Source organism: Primulina huaijiensis, chromosome 2 (assembly GCF_012295235.1).
Source record: "Primulina huaijiensis isolate GDHJ02 chromosome 2, ASM1229523v2, whole genome shotgun sequence".
NCBI classification, from domain to species: Eukaryota; Viridiplantae; Streptophyta; class Magnoliopsida; order Lamiales; family Gesneriaceae; genus Primulina; species Primulina huaijiensis.
The window spans coordinates 27,046,701-27,064,370 of record NC_133307.1 but is presented as its reverse complement, the minus strand read 5'-3'; the positions used below and the strand labels follow the sequence as shown (position 1 = coordinate 27,064,370).

The following is a 17,670-nucleotide window of genomic DNA, read 5'->3' as shown; positions in this document are numbered from 1 at the left end:
GAGCTATATGCAAGTCCGAGATTGCCAGTATGAATATCACGCTGTGCAGCCCAGAATATTCTTCAATGTACCTATCATCCCATTGCTGCAAAAAAGATTTACTTGTACCATCTGTGCAATGTGTAATCCGAAGACGATCTTGCCACACACCCCAGGTCCTGCAAGCAAACCTTTCAAATTCAAATTTACTTAATTGCTCCATCATCCAAAAACAGATGTCAAATGTAGTGCGTCCTTGAACCTGTTTCAGTAATTGTTTAAAAACCTGGCCCTTCCAAAATATAATTCGAGTTTTAATATACCTATTTGAGCATAATTCGAACTTTTTTCTATATTTGACTCGATTCGATTTGTTTACTATGGCATGGATCCAATACGAAATATTGTGGGCTTGAAAAATGTGAAACGATCCAACCTAATCGCCCAATTTCCAAAACTTTAAGTGGGCCTATGATTGGCCCATTCAGAATATCCTAGGAAAATTTTCTTTATATTCACCTAATAATTATTAAAGAAGATGTCGCAATAATAGTTTCTTTTATAATTTTTTTCTAAGTTTTCTAAAACCTATCTAGAACTGAAGTTTTAATATAAAAATATTTGCACGAATTAAAACGTAAAAATATATACTTATTTTTACATTGCTTTTTATATTTGTAAAAAATGTTGATAAGAAATATTATTTAAAAATTAAAATAATAAATCGATCAAGTATGTTTGTGTTACATGTTGTACTACGTACGCTAAATTTAAAATCATTCCTTAAAAAATTTATTATTTGTATGATATTCTTTTAATAAATGATGCTATATATATATTTTTTTAACAGTATTTAATAAAGTACGTGACATGTGTGTATGTGAAATCATATTTTTTTAGAAAATTTTATTTTTATCATAAAATTATTTAAATAATTTTCATGCAAACATTTCATATATTTGACCATAGAAATTTACCTCTCCTATATATATCCATACACGTTCTAGCCTCTAATTAAGGGTGAATTTTATAAACTTTGATCAATTAGAGTGAAACTTTCGAGTGGTGGCTAAAATGGTGAGGAAAAACTTTTGGTTGTCACCGTTGGATCAATGGTTTGGGGTAGGTTTTATTTCGGTGCCTTCATAAGTTTTTTGTTTAAAAGTTTTATATTATGAAATATTTAATGTTTAAAATTTAAATTTAGCTTTTATTAAAAATAAAATAATGGAAATTAACTTTTTGGTTGAGATTTTGAGCCATAATCACACACACCATATGTTTGGCTCCATGTCGAATCATATGTAGTTTGATCAAGTAGAACCCACCTTGGTTCATATATACTTCTCCCCAAATTTTTTTCAACTCTTCGATAACTATAATTAAGAGAAGTATTTTTAAAATTATAGTTTGGGAAAATAGTTTTTTGGTCCATTAGCTTGTTTAATTTCGGGTTTTGGTCCATTAAATTTTCAAATTTTAGTTTTGCTACCATAACTTCTAATTTTCGAGTAATTTGATCCAATTTCTAATGTGACAACAAGAAATACGACACTGAAAAATGCAGACAAGACATTGAAAAATGTCGATTTGTTAGATGTCACATAGTAATTGAACCAGAAATGTAAAAAACTAAAACTTCATATATCAAAATCAAACTTAAAAAATTTAATAGATTAAAAGTCAAAATTAGACTAGTTAATAGATTAAAAAAATCATTTTCCCATTTAATTTATAACAAAAGAGTTGTGGTAACTTCTTATGACTACCACCTGCCGGAACACCTTGAGTGAATGCCGAGCTTGATCGTTCTTCCGAGAGTGAAAAGATCTGAATTCCTACTCGTCTCATAGAATTACTTAGCTTAGTTAGGTACCATATGAACAGGCCTGAAAATCCATGTATGGCTTCTTCGATTTCTCGATAAAGAGAAATATGACCACCAGTGGTTCGAATATATAGCCGTCTGATGGAAAACTACTTTCACGTTCGGTTCAGAGAGCACTTTTTTCGTTGAAAATTCCTCTCCCTAACCTTTAAAATCTTATTAAAAAAAGTCTGATGGGGCTTAATTCTAGCATGAATCAACAAGGACTTGAAAAGAACATAACAAAACCTCAATTGTAGACTAGTAAAACAAATTAAAGGTCCATCTGCAACATATATAACTACTGAAAATAGTTATAACTAAAGCGTCATCATCAATCCATTGTATTATTTTTGTCTAGTTTTTGTATGAAAAGTTATCTCTGCACCAAGTATAAAACTCGTCTTTAAATTAATTACATAATTCAAACTTCACTCTGAGAAAATATTGCCATAATATTTCCTACTAGTTGAAAGATTTGACTTCTCTCTATTTATGTATCAAAGTTCTCATTCATCGTCCATCAAGAGTAACAGAAAGAACCTCCTTAATGAGCAAAATTTGTTTATCAGACTGTGTTAATATTGATACAGTTAGAAGTACTCCAATTCGGGCCACTTATGTCAACCTCTATAAGTGGCCTGAATCCGACGCCGAGTTCATGAAATCCACCACCGCCCATGGAGAAGCTCGGTTGCATAGTTGGGTGGTGGAAAGTATTGTATGCAGGCAAATGTATCTCAAAAGCTACACATTTTCAAGAAAAGAGACGCTGCACGAAAAAATCTTGAAATGTTTGAGGAAGTTTAGAGAGATGGTGGCGGCGGCCCGAAGGGAAAACAAGGGCAAGAGCCGGCGGAGTTGGACTGGCCAGCGGCGCTGCTTGGCAGTAAGGAAGGTGAAGGAGTTCTTTGGTGCGGCGGCGCTTTGTACCATGTTTCGGAGGGCTCTGTCCTGCACTGCTACAGTTGATGTTATGGAACATGCCGTTTAATGTGTGATATTTGTTTGGGTTAAAATAGTTAAAATATTTCTCATTTTGTGTTATTTTTCTTATNATTTGCAAATAATAAATATTTATTTATTTCTTTTATTAAATAAAATAATATATAGTTTACCTTTCATACATTGATAATTGTATCACTAAACCTTATAATACTCCCGCAAATTACAGCTAAATATAGAAATAAAGATTAGTTCAATAAATTGCATACCCATATTTTTTCACATAATGATTGTAATATATTCAACTATTTTTGTTCTATCATTTTTATTTTCCCTAACTATATCTTTTCACCCACCCTTCTCAATCTCGATGAAAGAAATCAACATAATTTATATAAAACTATTTAAAAGCCATGTTTTTAAAATAATAAAAAAAATTTGCCTCGCATGATATTCGTACTGTTTGATAATATCCGGCATATATATTTGAACAACTAACATCCAATTTGATAAAGATTACTCAATTTTTTTTTAATAATTTGCATATGTATATAAATGGTGAGTAAAATGCAAAGAGTTGTGACAGGTAAATTGCTTTCGCTGTCTTTCAGAAAAATCAAAAAAAGCGTGAAATCGGAGATAATAAATAGTATTACAAACCTTATATTTTAGAATAACAAATACAAATCCTCGAAAGTAAAAAAATGTAACACTTACTCTTGTCATCTAAAAACATAAGATTTCATGAGACTATTAATTTATCACAAACAATTATGTGTGACGGCTTCACGGATCAATTTTGCGAGACAATCATTCATGAAAAAATATTATTTTTTAATACCCAAAATATTATTTTTTATTGAAAATATAGATAAAGTTGGCTCGTCTTTATCCATGCTCTCTACTAGCTTTTCACAATGATTGTGAATTCAATTTTATCCCAACTATTACAAATGTGAAATTGCAATGTAGTGATTAATTGCAAGTTTAAAAGAGTGTTGTTGTCCAATAAATTATCCGAATTTCAAATAATATCATGATGGACTTTGAGAGGAAAAAATAACAATTTTTAATACCCATCAATCTAAATTTCAAAAATTAGTTGCACCAATGGTCCATACAAATCTTTGCCACATTTGACTATAAAATTGTATAGAAAAATATACGTAATCGAGTAGTTCAACAAACCACAATAATGGTTCCAACAAATTTTTTCCCTACATTCATTAATTATTATACTAATAAATATCACCCTCAATACTATTGTTAGCTAGCCAAATGACATAACAAAATTGAATTCGATTTAAATTTATATACTTCTAAAGTAATTTGTTTAGCTTATTTTATAAATTGCTTATATTTTTATTAAGGTTCTATGAACTATTGGATATTTTTGCCCTATCATATATAAATATTTTAAAATTTAATTTGAAAATGTGGTAAAGGTGATTACTGCTGTATTTTCTAAGCTTCAAAATCATAAAAAAAAATATGTTGATAGAGCTTAATTATCGCCTGAACCAACATACAAATTTGTCACATAAATTTGCCGATTTTGAGTTTTGATCGTTGACTAGTAAGATTAGGGATAGTTCCTGTAACTTGGAGTTTTTTTTTTCTTGAATATTTTTTATCCTATCTTACTATAATATTGGAATGGTGCAGAAAAATATCGACATGACTACTTACTAAATCAAAACCAAAATATGCCAACTAAGAGAACCCTTTTGGCAAAGTTCCCAAAGTGTTGAAATGGCCGAGGACAGAGCCTCCATTGTTGAGTAAATCGAGGGTTAATCACACAACAAACTACCAATTTAATTATATCTAATCAACTGAGTATTGAATAACGTTTTCATCATCTAATGCACAACGTCAATATAAAAAAGAAAACTCAAGATTTCAGGCAAATCCCTTCATACAAAATAGACAAACTTAGAGTATCATTTTGCCACTTTCCCATTTATAATAACATTCGTGTCTACCTGATTCTATATGTTCTTTCTACTTTATGGGGAATTTACAGCAATGCCTACACCAATGGCCCTTGCAATTCCAATATCAGTGGTGTAATTACATTCCTTAAACTAGACTTTATCAACTTAATTTTAATGAAATAATTGGGTCCATTTCCTCAACCATAATTTATTTCATTCCACAACCCAAATTCCTCACTAGAAGAATGGCCGTATACCAAGCCCACTCAAGGGCACCAAACAAGTTAAGATCGGTCAACTAAAGCAAATAAAGGGCAACTTAGGAATTAGTCTCGATTGTCAGAAATAATTAGTTTCATGCTTTCAGCTTGATCTGATATCACATATTTTATCATTTAAACTCTCTATTTTTTTTTGGGTTAAAATACGTATTTATCATTGAAATTGTGGCATAAATTAATAGATTTTTTTGTATCAATAAACTTTAGTTGGTTTAATATTTATAATATATGTAAGATACAAAAAGTAGTAAGGAAAAAAAAACATACATATCGTAAAAATTATTGAACAAAAATATAATTTTTAAGTATCAATTGAATTCAACTAGGTACATAATTAAAACTTTCAAGTACAAAATATTACACCTTTTTGAACTAATCTAGGTACATATAATTGAAAACATAACACAAATGCACACATTCCAGGTAATTAGTGTTACTAATTGTTTACAATTTAATATTTATTTTTACTAATATTCCGATTTAGGGATTGATTTTTTGATATATTTCTAAATGAGCTGAGATAATAAAAAATTTATAATATGAAGTTATGAATTGAGAGATGTTGATATATATCATAACTATTTTTATTACAAGTATAGTAGAGCTCGAACTAAATACTGAATAAAATAATAATATTGAAAATGTCTTAATCGATCACCAAACCAAATCATTGAATAAAAAATAGTATAGGAGGTGTTGCTAGATATTATATCTAATTTAAATAATTATAATAATACTCTAATTAATTATCATATTATTCTTATTAATTATATCAAATTTATAAAAACTCATTTTTAATAAAATAATAATTACAAACTAAATTCACAGTATAGTACAACCATTCGTGGCCCCTCGGTGACTCTTTAGCCGTCGCTACCTTTATATTTTATGTCTCCACCTTTATATTTTATGTCTCCACGTTTTTGTTGCTCGGTTACATTTACTAATTTTTTTATCGATAAAATAAATAAATTCTTCTCGAAAAATTAGATTCTTTTTCTCATGTGATTTATTTGAATAATCTATCACGGAGAAAATAATGACTTTTATAGAGCATTAAAATGCCTATTTATAATTCTTTTTATAGTCAACGAATGACCAATTAATTATTTATAATAGAAGCAAATTCATAAATTAATATTAAAATAATTCTCACCAAACTAATTTATATAAATTTACCATACATCATCATTAATTCTTAGATTTTGTAAGGAAAAATATTTTTAATGTTATATATCAGATATAAAATAAATTTAAAGAAGAATGGATCATTTCTCTTCAGTTAATATCTAATTTTAATACATTTAAAAACATAAGGAATTGATTTCTCAATTTATTTTTCACGAGAAAATGATTTCTTCCCTCTAATTATATATTAGTTATGAAATAGATAATTTTACTTAAATTTAAGTAGTTCATAATTTTGTTGAATTGGATTTTTATAGAAATTTTAATTAAATAAAAAGGGATAATGGTCTTTCAAAAACCAAAGTGGATATCGTTTTTTGGTTTTGGTTCTAAAAAGAGAATTAGAATTGAAAATTGTTCCAATTTCTCCAACAACAAAAAATTATTGGAGAAGAAAAGTAATTTCCGCAAGAAATGAGGGGTATGTTGCAAATGCGAATTTCTGGCAATGAAGCATTACCTATTTATTTGTTGAGATGAGATGAGATGAGAAGTAAAGGAATTTATGACACTGTCCTGTTAATTTCAAAGTTTTCAACTAAAAAAAATATGAAAACAATTTCTTCTAATCAGTAATGACATCTGTATATAATTCCCAAAAATAAGTATAGTTTCTACCCATCACCAACCTTCCAGAGAGAGAAAATTAATATTCTGGGAATCTTCCTTGGGTGTTGAAGGCCAACGACTGTATGCAGTTTCTTGAGTCTCTCAATCGTGTTTGAATTGATTTCTCAATCTTCCGAGCACGAATATATTTCTTGGGCATTCGAAAATTTGGGTATGTAAATTTTAATGTTTTCTTGCATTTTAATTATGTTAAAATGGATTCTGGAATTTTGAATTTGATTTCTGGTCTGGGTTTGGTTCATTTTGTGAATTCTTGATGTAAAGTGGCGATCTTTATGCGTTTTAGTCGATAGAATTCGAAGCATTAGGGAGAAATTTTGGGCGATCATTTAATTTATTGCGGTGAATATCTTTACCTGCAGATTACTTGAAGTGAAAATAAATCAGAATTCGGTTTTCGCAGTGTTGTCCAATGGAATGGATTTGGGTTGATTTTTTAAGGTTCTTCAATTGATCGGATAACGAGATATACAAAGTGATAGTTTGGAAATTTTGTGTTTTTGTTTTTTACATTTTCGGAAAGGGAAAATGAATGTGGTGGGTAAATTTGGCAGTATTATTACCCAAGGAATGTACTCTGTTGCCACCCCATTTCATCCATTTGGTGGGGCGGTGGACATAATTGTTGTCAAGCAGCATGATGGGACCTTTAGGAGTACGCCTTGGTACGTGCGATTCGGTAAGTTTCAGGGTGTTCTTAAAGGGGCTGAGAAGGTAGTTCGAATAGAAGTTAATGGTGTTGAAGCCAATTTCCATATGTATCTCGATAACTCTGGTGAAGCTTATTTTGTTCGAGAAGTTGATCCAGAGAAGGATGGTGATGAGGGTTGCAAGGACTCAGATAAACTCGAAGCCAGCATTAATGATGACGAAGAACTAAAAGGAAGTGAATTTCACAGATCGGAGACTAATGAGTACAATGATGGTGAGGTAGAGGTGCGAGATGAACGTGTTACCCTTGGCATGGACAGGTTAGAGAGGGATGATTCTGATGTGGGGAGAATATTTTACGAGTTTCAAGATGACCAATTTTCACTGGAGGATTCAGTTGAGTTTTCTGAATATGGTTCTGGTAGATTTGACAATTTAGGGAACATGGAACATGTTTTAGAGTCACAGGATTCAAATTCAGAGGTCATTTTGGTGAGTGTTGATGGGCATATATTGACAGCGCCTATATCATCATCCGAGAGGAATGCCGAAAATGTGCAACTAAGCACGCCTCAATTTCACCTTGGCCCAGGTGAGGGGACTGAAGATTACAACGGAGGTGAAGCTTCTTGGCCCGCTGATTTATTGAGTGAAATTGATGCCTCTCATAAAGTTACCACCATAAATATGCATGAAGCAAATAATGGGACTTTGTCTTCGTCTTCTTTACCACATTTAGAAACTTGTAAGATAGATCAAGAGCATCCATATAGTGAACAAGGAACTCCAGACTCCAGTCATCTGGACAGAGAACATAACATTGACAGCACTTCCAATATTGCATCTAAACCATTTAATAGGAATGAAGTTTTTAAAAGCTGTGTGGAGCTTCTGGAATTGGCAACCCAGCCTACCGATGAGGATGAAGAACATATGAATTCTTCGTCAGAAGTTCTTGACAAGTCTCCTCGAAGTCCTCTGGTAAATGATGAATCTGAAGAGGGAAACAAAGAAATATCAAGAAACAAGGATGGAGTATTCCCTCGAGATTCTGGATTTCATAGCAGTGCCCCTTCACCAGAGTTGAAGGTCGAACCTAAATCCCACCAAAGAAAAACTTCTGATACAGAATATGATGGTTCAGTTAGCCTCGCGGTTCAGTCTGATGACAATGATCCAGAACCGCCGATACAAGCGGATGTAGATCTAGCATCCGTAAGAATGCATAGTGGTGAGGGAGCTTCTGCTTCTGAAGAAGAATGTAGTAAAAGTGAGCACCTTGAAAATTACACTGGAGCTTCTATTAAAGGTATTAAAACAGATGTATATGCAATGCATGTTATTTTATTTGATTTTAACAATAAAGCAGGATTTCATGTGCTATTTTTGAATTTTGAAATAGTAGGAATGTAGTTATGAGAAACACAACATGACACATGATTTACGTGACTCGGCCATGAAGGTCAACATCATGACCCGATGTCCAGAAGGCTAGAACTCTATTAATCTCTCATAGATTCCACGTCATAGTCTCTCTATGTAAGTGAAAATGTATTGGGATAAAATGTTATGTAATCTTTCTTATAACATGATCAGGATAAAATCATATAAATTTTTTTATCCTAATCTTTAACAATATCCAATCTGATTCTAAAGTATATTATTTGATTTCTGAGATATTAATACTGTTTCTCATGTTTATTATTTATCGACAGGGCTGGAGATATCTCTTTGCGGAAACTTGCTTCATGCTGGAATGGGTTCAAGTGCAGCAGAAGATGCCTTTCATGCAAACCACATATCAATGGAGGAATTTAAGATTTCTGCCGCTTCGATTTTGAAGAATGAAAACTTAATCCTAAGAATACAAGGGAAGTACTTAAAGTGGGAAAAAGCAGCACATGTCATTCTTGGTATAGCCGCATTTGGTTTGAGTCTTCCAATTGAGCCACAAGATGTAATCCCTGTGGAAAAAGAGACGCCAGAATCGAAGGAAGATGATTCTGATATGACTTCAACTCCATCACGAAGTTGGAGGCTCTGGCCAATCCCATTTAGGAGAGTCAAAACACTTGAGCATACGGGTAGTAACTCATCAAAGGAAGAAGTATTTGTTGATCCTGGATCAGTCTCACACAGCCAACCTGAAGAACCAAGTTCAATAGTCCATTCAGACACAGAGTCTCCACGAAAGCAAATTATAAGGACCAATGTCCCCACAATTGACCAAATAGCATCTTTGAATCTCAAAGAGGGGCAGAATATGGTTAATTTCATTTTCTCGACAAGAGTTCTTGGATCCCAAAAGGTTCCTGGTCGATATTTGTGCTTAGATTGGTTACTTATTTAGAGTGGGAAATACTCATCTTTATTCATACTTTCTGGACAGGTTGAAGCTCATATATACCTGTGGAAGTGGAATACAAGAATTGTTATTTCTGATGTTGATGGGACAATTACCAGGTAAATTATAAATCATTCTTACGATGAATTAACTTGTGATGTGCCCTAGAAGTATTTTTCTTGCAACATTACTATTTACTAAAATACAATTTGAAAATGGTTTACCAATTCAATTCTATGTAGTTTATAGTTCTGTTATGTGTGTGGTTCCACCATGAAGGCTCATATCCACAAGTAATTGTCTCTTTATATTGCTGAATATAAGTTGAGGATGATATGATCGAAAATATTTCTAATGACTATATCACAGTAAATCATATCAAGGCTATATTATCGATCATAATACTAGCAAATTTGATTTTAGATTATATTAGATTTCTAATATGACCTATTATGTCTTGTATCCTTGTGTCTAGGTCTGACGTTCTTGGTCAGTTTATGCCGTTAGTGGGAAGGGACTGGACTCATTCTGGAATAGCTCGTCTTTTTTCGGCTATAAAGGTAAAGTTTTCCAATTTTATTTTTTCAAGCTGATTGGCAATCATATATTCGTATATTATTTTTAATGACCTTAATCCATGCCAAAACATCTCCATGATTCTCATAGTTTATGTCCCAATACTTAAAAATATTGACCTTAAGTTCAATAAAGATATGCATATGCTGATGTGTGAAATATGTATACATGTATAAACATTCCTTTATGGATTTCGAGCAAAAGAGTCAAAACCCGAGTTCCGACAAGTTGCAATTTTATTAGAATCTGATGCAACCTGAATATTTTTCATTTTTCAAGATTTCTTTGGTTTTTATGTTCATCTGAATTTCTTGTTTATTTTAAAGCTAATGGCAGGACCACAACACAATGTAGGTGTATAACCTATGGGGATTTTAAGTAAAATATAATTTATACTGATATATTAAAAATGTCGTCATCATATTAACTACCTTAGAGGACACCAAAATATTTAATTCCATAATTATCCTTTTTACCCCACTAAAAACTTCCTCAAGTCACTCCATATTTTACATCGAGAAAAATCTAAACAAAACTTTCCTTTTAAATCGAACATCTCTTCTAAATTGAAAATAATTTCGTGTTAATTGTTTAGTATTATTTGATCAAATTAAAAATAACAATAGCACATGTAGCGCGTGTGCATTTTTTACTAGTTTATTATGAAGTTTTTGACATAATTTGAATGCGACTGCCAAGATTTCAAAATCGAATTTATCACATTGCCATCCATAACCAATGGACAACCGAATGTCTTTTGCAAATTACAACATATCCCTAGGTATTCTTTTTGTTTCTTTAATTAAGGTGGGTTTTTTCGAATATCTATATTTGGTGTACCAGAATTAGTTTCTATGTGGCTTCTAATCAACTGACAAGACTTGATAAAACATCTATTAATGTCTAATCAAAGCAATCAAATGCGACCATCAATAAATTGTGATAGATAAATGATAAATGTGTAATTCATTCGGTGTAGGAGAATGGATACCAGCTCTTATTTTTGAGTGCCCGTGCAATCGTTCAAGCATACTTGACAAAAAGCTTTTTGTTCAATCTTAAGCAGGTATGGACTGATCTGATTTCAAGTTTTATGTACTTTTCCTTTTAACTATTAATCACACGAATATTTAAAAAAGATGTCGGTACCCGTTTTTTTAGCTAAGCAGGTTTGGATTACATAATGATGTTGCCTAAAAATAGTCCTGAAACTTAGTTTTGACGACTACAAAAGATACACTTGAGACTGTAATCGGTTTGACATATTTGAGCTTCATGGATCTAATAGCCTTTATCCAAATCTATCAAATGTGTTTTTGGCTACAAGAAAAAAGAGAATTTGAAATTTCTTGTCAGGTTATCTTCGAGATTATTTGAAATTCCTTTTCGAATTGGGAAAGGATTCGAAGAATTGATTTCAAACGACACTCGTGTTGGATTTATTTCAAATTCAACACAATTGTTTAACTTGATATAGAGTGTTTTTAAAATTCACTTAAATTTTTCGATGCAAACAATTCAAGGAATTTGAAATCATGGATCAAATCCATCATTTCAAATCCATTAATTCAAGCATAGTCATTGGAAATCTATTGTTTTTCATGTCCTTTTATTCTAAATCCCTTGCTAAATCTGAACAGCCTTACAGCAGTGTCATTGGAATCTATTGTCTTTTCATATCATTTCACTCTATATCCCTCGCTAAATCTAAACTCAGCCTTAGGTATTTTAGAGTTCGTGTGTTAAATCCAAGTTCATCGACCCAATGTTGTCATTTGTATAATTTATTACTACTTTTCCAATTGCTACTATCTTTGCACTCGATAGATGTAACGGAATTAACCTAGCGAATTTCATTCAATGCTTGCAGGATGGCAAAAGCTTACCAAATGGACCTGTTGTTATTTCCCCAGATGGCTTATTTCCCTCACTGTATCGAGAAGGTAGGATCCTTTTTGTGAGAATCACTTATTAGTTATGTTGTACCAAAATCCTTTGACTGCATATAACGACGGAAATGTTCTGTGTGAGAATTTTTTAAATGCATGCCTTGAAAGTGAGACGATAGTAAAACCGAATCTCTTGGTTGGTGGCCTTTTTTTATTTAATTGGCTTCGTATATCTGGGAACCATGCCATCATCTACTAAAGGACATATTTTATTCTCTATATTTTATTATTGATTTGAAATTAAGGGATTGATAATATTCCATGGTTTCTTATTATGTTCTGTCTTCTTGCTAGTATATTAGAATTGGTGAGATTTGTTAAACAAACAACAAACGAAACAATAGAGAACTCAAAGACGAGAGAATTTATGTGGAAATGTTTCTTATCTCAAATGAGGAAGACTGCTATCACCTAGAGTAAACTTTTCATTGTCCTGTGTATTTGACAAACCTACTTACTTGATGGCAGTCATAAGAAGAGCTCCTCATGAATTCAAGATTGCCTGTTTAGAGGTAAGAATTAGTAATTATGGTGTATCTTCGCTGGCATATGCTTTCCCCTTGTAATAACACGATTTTTGCAGGATATTAAGGCTCTATTCCCTTCTGATTACAACCCGTTTTACGCGGGTTTTGGAAATAGAGACACTGATGAGCTTAGTTACCGGAAAATAGGTATTCCGAAGGGCAAGATTTTCATCATCAACCCTAAGGTAGTAACCTTCCCCGCTCATTTCTTTTCAAAATAATACGCCAACTCAACGTACATATTCATCTTCTCTCCCTCTACCCCGATAATTTTATTCACATTCTTGCAGGGCGAAGTGGCCATTAACCATCGCATCGATGTCAAATCATACACTTCATTGCACACATTAGTGAATGACATGTTTCCGCCTACTTCGCTCGTCGAGCAGGTATTATCTCCATCATTGGGAGGGAGGGTAATATGTCTTTTTTTTTTTTTTTTTTTTTTTTTTTTTTTTTTTTTTTTTTTTTTTTTTGAGAGACGCCCATTTATCCTTGTTTTGCAGGAAGATTTTAACTCGTGGAATTACTGGAAAACGCCTTTGCCCGATATTGAGGGACTGTAGAAGATTTGTTAGAAACGGTGGACAATATTTTTCGGTTTGAATCATCCGTTTCAATCAGCGTTGAATCTCATGTGTCACATATATTTAGATGAATTAGATGCATCCTTCATCTAAATATATGGTATACGAAATGAGATACGGTTGTAAAAGATGTTAAACAGTATCTTTTTCGAAGGTAACCGTAGACTTCTATTCATGACCAGAGTAGTTTTATTCTTCTTCTTCGCCGGAAGAATATATTGAAGCTCACTTGTTCTGTGTAAACAACGCATTTTTCTGTAAGCATGTAAAACATTGATCAGGATAATGAAACTTCACTGAGTTCGTAAAGCTCTTTAATAATGTCTGTACTACTACATTTTGTGTATAAAAGTAACAATAATTGGAATGTAAAAACGATTTGCCTAAGTCAATCGTTGATGTTCTTGCTCGAATCCTTTGTATTTTTGTTTGCTTTATCTCATGAGAATAACATTCATAAAAAATTCCAAAATCATGGCCAAGTTGGGATTGTTACTTCTGAATTTTGCGTTTGATTATTTTGATTTGAAAAATCGGAGAACATGTACTTGGGTAACATATTTTATATGGGATAAAACTCGATCCGTCAAATAATTGATAATATAAATTATTGATTATACATATATTTTATATGGGATAGGTCCATCGGTTGGTATCGACTCTTCCAATTTTAGAAAAATTTAGCTTTTTCTAAAATAAACTCATTAAAACTTTTTCGTAGCACATGATATTATTTTTATTTTATCTTTTCAGTTAATTCAATTTGTTATATGGTTTTTCTCAGTATTTTTTTTAAAGTACTTCGAAGCTAATTTCATCCCTCGAAACAAAAAATTCCCGATTAAACCTATGATAAACTACAAACAACACAACATATAAATTACAATGCTTTAAAGTGTACATAATATCATAGAATTGAGTACTTAATCAAACTAATGCCTAAATAAATAATAATAATAATAATAATAGGATAGAAATTGTTGAAGATTTTTTTTTCCCAAACGAGGTTCGAGTTTCTTGTCGCGAAATACGTGTACAAATATACATGCAGTGACTCCGGACATGCAATCTTGAAATAAAGATAAGACCAAAGTTCATTGATATTTGTCTGCCCTGCCCAAACTAATTCTTCTCCGTACATTTGGAGCCTGTTTCTTGCATTGGCAAAAAGGTGTCGGTCGGTTTCATGCCTTCCACGAATTAAAACCATTAAAAATCATTAATAAATACGTTATCAATTACCAACGGCCGTTACATGTATGGTCAATTTCAATATATGTATATATGTGTATGTATGTGTGTGCGTATGTATGTACTCAGGATGTTCCACAATAAAAAAACTCCACCCCATTTGGATAACTCAACATGGGGTTGAATTTGCCTTATGGCCATGTCGACTCCAGCTTGCGGGCTTTATCTGGACAAGCAGAGGGCTTCGGCCGCTCCGCAGTCGGAGGGCAGAACGGTGCCGTTTATCGTGTCACCACCCTCGCCGGTAAGATGTAATTACGTTATTAATTTCTTCTTGCAAAAGATTGGATTTTTCCTTTCTTGGATAGAGCTGCTAGTTAGATTTTCTCATTCGATCGGTTAATCACATAGGAAATGTACTTTTAAATACTTTACTTTCGAACTCTGAGATTTTTACTGGACTGAAATAACTTTAACTTTCATCCCAAAAACCGATATGAAGAATTGCATGATTTATTTATTACTTTATCCTGTCGAGTTCGTTTTAGCTCGTTGATGGTTTAACAGGATTTGCCAATTTTGAAGTATCTTTATTAGATTATTTACTTTTGCTGTTACACGTTTGTCAGATTTTAAAATTCAGATTCTTGAGGCTGCTGATTCTGAAGTATTTACTTTGATATACCTGTTTGTATACTATTAATATATTGTCCGAAGGATTGATGTTTTGACCAATATCCAAAGAGAATTCAAAAGTTCCCATAAATATGCTTTAGATTGATAAACGAGCTAGTTTTATCGACCTCGTGTGCGCATAATTGGGGACAAAATCAGAAACTCTGATGGTTTAATAGTGCATTTTGACTAATGCAAGGCCCTGCTCCATCGCTCTAGTGTCCGCCTTTACGTGATTCATAGCCGATTTGCACGCACTTCTAGCGCACAGCACGGCGGATTTATGAACCCTTTTGTGTGGATTTTCAGATGATGGACCAGGTTCACTACGTGATGGGTGCCGCAAAAAAGAACCTTTATGGATCATCTTTGAAATTTCGGGAACCATCAAACTCGCCTCAACTTTAAGTGTATCATCCTACAAAACAATCGATGGGCGCGGCCAGAAGATTAAACTCACTGAAAAGGGCCTAAGATTAAAGGAGTGTGAGCATGTGATAATATGCAATCTAATCCTCGAAGGTGGCAGAGGACACGATGTGGATGCGATTCAGATCAAGCCAAAATCCAAGCACATATGGATAGATCGTTGCAGCCTCAGCGATTACTCTGACGGACTGATAGATATCACACTCGAAAGCACCGATATTACAGTTTCTCGGTTGGCCACTGCTCGTATACGCTGAAAATTGATCCTTGTTTTTCTTTCTTTGCATTCTTGAAGTTTTAACTCTTTGAATTCAGGTGCCACTTCTCGAATCATGATAAAACGATACTTATCGGGGCGGATCCTTCCAACACTTGTGACAGATGTATGAGGGTTACAATTCACCATTGTTTCTTTGATGGGACTCGGCAGAGGCACCCAAGGGTTCGATTCGGGAGAGTACACTTGTACAATAACTATAGCAGATGTTGGGGAATTTATGCTGTTTGTGCAAGTGTTGACTCACAGGTGATGATTGTGTCATATCTTTTTGTTTCGCTTGAGTTTTTTTTTTTTAAGTTGAAATATATTTATTGGTATTTTGAGTGTGATTCGAGGGAGACGGTGGATTTGAACTTATGGTTCCGTAGTTAGCGTCTCTTTACATTTTTGTTGGTTTTAGATATACTCACAACGCAACATATATGAAGCTGGACAAAAGAAGGTGGCCTTTAAATATCTCACGGAGAAGGTATGGTGTTTTCTTTAAGTGGTGTATTTGGGAATGTGACTAATGTTTAGTTTAACCCCCTCTCTTCGTGGGCCTCCGCAGGCAACGGACAAGGCAGACGAATGCAGTGGGTGGATCATTTCCGAAGGCGACTTGTTTGTTTGTGGAACTCAGTCTGGCTTAAAGCCCCTTCCGACCGAAACTTGCGTGTTTCGTCCCTGCGAGCACTACCAGACCTGGACCGCGGAAGCTCCCACAGAAGATCTCAAACATTTTCTTCAACACTGCACAGGGTGGCAACGCATCCCTTTACCTGTTGATACACCATGTTCCTGAGTTTGATATGTGTTGTAAAACGTGTGTATATTATTGTATACAATGTCCTCGATCGGTTCTAGCTATATGCATCAAATGAATGATGCTCACGTATGTTGAATATCACCACGAGAAATCGGGTTTTTAGCGAAGAAGTCCGTGTACTTAATACTAAAACGCATTTGGTCCTAAACAGTTTAAATTAATGTTTTAAATCTCTTACGTCGACCATAAAATTTATTTTGGTTTAAGTTTTACACTAGAATTGTATGATTTTTATACCAAATACAACATTCATCTCAAATTCTAACTTCAAATTTTTCGAAATATTTTTTTTATTTTACATATATTAATTTTTATCTTTTATTCAATATTTTTTTACTATTAATTATTTGTATTTGTATTAAATTATTATATTATTTAGTTTATGAATTGTATTGTTATAGTAATTATTGCAAGTGTAATAGATATTATATTATTTATAAATAATTAAATCAACTCATTCTTTAATTATATAAATAAATAAAAATTAAAATAAATTCATAATTAAACATTTAATTATAAAATTAAATGAATAATTATATTTGAATTTCTATGTTTAAATATTTAATTATTAAAACAATAAAATAAGTATTAAATTATTATCTATACATTTTTTATAATTATTAAAAACAAATAACAGTATTAAAAAAATTGATTATACCAAATTTGGGCAGGACATTGCCTTGAGCCAAATTTGGTGCAAGGAAAGAGGCATATTTCAGTGCAAAAACATAGTGCCCTGTTGGAGAATGAAAAGCTGAGATAAATTGAGTTTTTTAGCGAAGCGTTGGAGATAACCTTAGTAGTTAGCTAACGTTATAAATTAGCA

The 17,670-nt window shown here is 32.6% G+C and overlaps 3 protein-coding genes across 4 annotated transcripts; all 3 read left to right on the top strand.

Annotated features, from left to right (window-relative positions):
* The first annotated feature begins 2,396 nt into the window (after positions 1 to 2,396).
* On the top strand, positions 2,397 to 2,840 carry LOC140958043 (uncharacterized). Its single transcript, XM_073415445.1, has one exon. The coding sequence runs from the start codon at positions 2,397 to 2,399 to the stop codon at positions 2,838 to 2,840; it is 444 nt and encodes a 147-aa protein (XP_073271546.1).
* A 3,872-nt stretch (positions 2,841 to 6,712) lies between these two features.
* LOC140971150 (phosphatidate phosphatase PAH1-like) lies at positions 6,713 to 13,773 on the top strand. 2 transcript variants are annotated; one of them, XM_073433251.1, is made up of 11 exons: positions 6,713 to 6,978; positions 7,231 to 8,787; positions 9,194 to 9,786; positions 9,868 to 9,941; positions 10,298 to 10,382; positions 11,378 to 11,464; positions 12,269 to 12,341; positions 12,816 to 12,859; positions 12,931 to 13,059; positions 13,165 to 13,263; positions 13,381 to 13,773. In XM_073433251.1, exons 2-11 carry the CDS (start codon positions 7,356 to 7,358, stop codon positions 13,438 to 13,440), a joined length of 2,676 nt encoding a protein of 891 aa, XP_073289352.1. In that variant the 5' UTR covers positions 6,713 to 6,978; positions 7,231 to 7,355; the 3' UTR covers positions 13,441 to 13,773. The 2 variants fall into 2 exon arrangements, with proteins under 2 accessions (XP_073289352.1, XP_073289351.1); XM_073433250.1 differs by having other exon boundaries at positions 7,190 to 8,787.
* Positions 13,774 to 14,746: 973 nt separating this feature from the next.
* LOC140971149 (probable pectate lyase 4) lies at positions 14,747 to 16,922 on the top strand. Its single transcript, XM_073433249.1, has 5 exons — positions 14,747 to 14,956; positions 15,637 to 15,988; positions 16,072 to 16,282; positions 16,437 to 16,505; positions 16,587 to 16,922. Exons 1-5 carry the CDS (start codon positions 14,827 to 14,829, stop codon positions 16,818 to 16,820), a joined length of 996 nt encoding a protein of 331 aa, XP_073289350.1. The 5' UTR covers positions 14,747 to 14,826; the 3' UTR covers positions 16,821 to 16,922.
* The last annotated feature ends 748 nt before the right edge of the window (positions 16,923 to 17,670 follow it).

What these genes read in the sequence shown, in the direction of transcription:
- LOC140971150 (XM_073433251.1), top strand. Translation starts at nt 7,356, where the DNA reads ATGAATGTGGTGGGTAAATTTGGCAGTATTATTACCCAAGGAATGTAC. An exon ending in CACTGGAGCTTCTATTAAAG is followed by an intron (nt 8,788 to 9,193) that starts GTATTAAAACAG and finishes ATTTATCGACAG; the next exon opens with GGCTGGAGATATCTCTTTGC. An exon ending in TTTTGTTCAATCTTAAGCAG is followed by an intron (nt 11,465 to 12,268) that starts GTATGGACTGAT and finishes CAATGCTTGCAG; the next exon opens with GATGGCAAAAGCTTACCAAA.
- LOC140971149 (XM_073433249.1), top strand. Translation starts at nt 14,827, where the DNA reads ATGGGGTTGAATTTGCCTTATGGCCATGTCGACTCCAGCTTGCGGGCT. An exon ending in GTGCAAGTGTTGACTCACAG is followed by an intron (nt 16,283 to 16,436) that starts GTGATGATTGTG and finishes TGTTGGTTTTAG; the next exon opens with ATATACTCACAACGCAACAT. An exon ending in TTAAATATCTCACGGAGAAG is followed by an intron (nt 16,506 to 16,586) that starts GTATGGTGTTTT and finishes GGGCCTCCGCAG; the next exon opens with GCAACGGACAAGGCAGACGA.
- LOC140958043 (XM_073415445.1), top strand. Translation starts at nt 2,397, where the DNA reads ATGAGCAAAATTTGTTTATCAGACTGTGTTAATATTGATACAGTTAGA.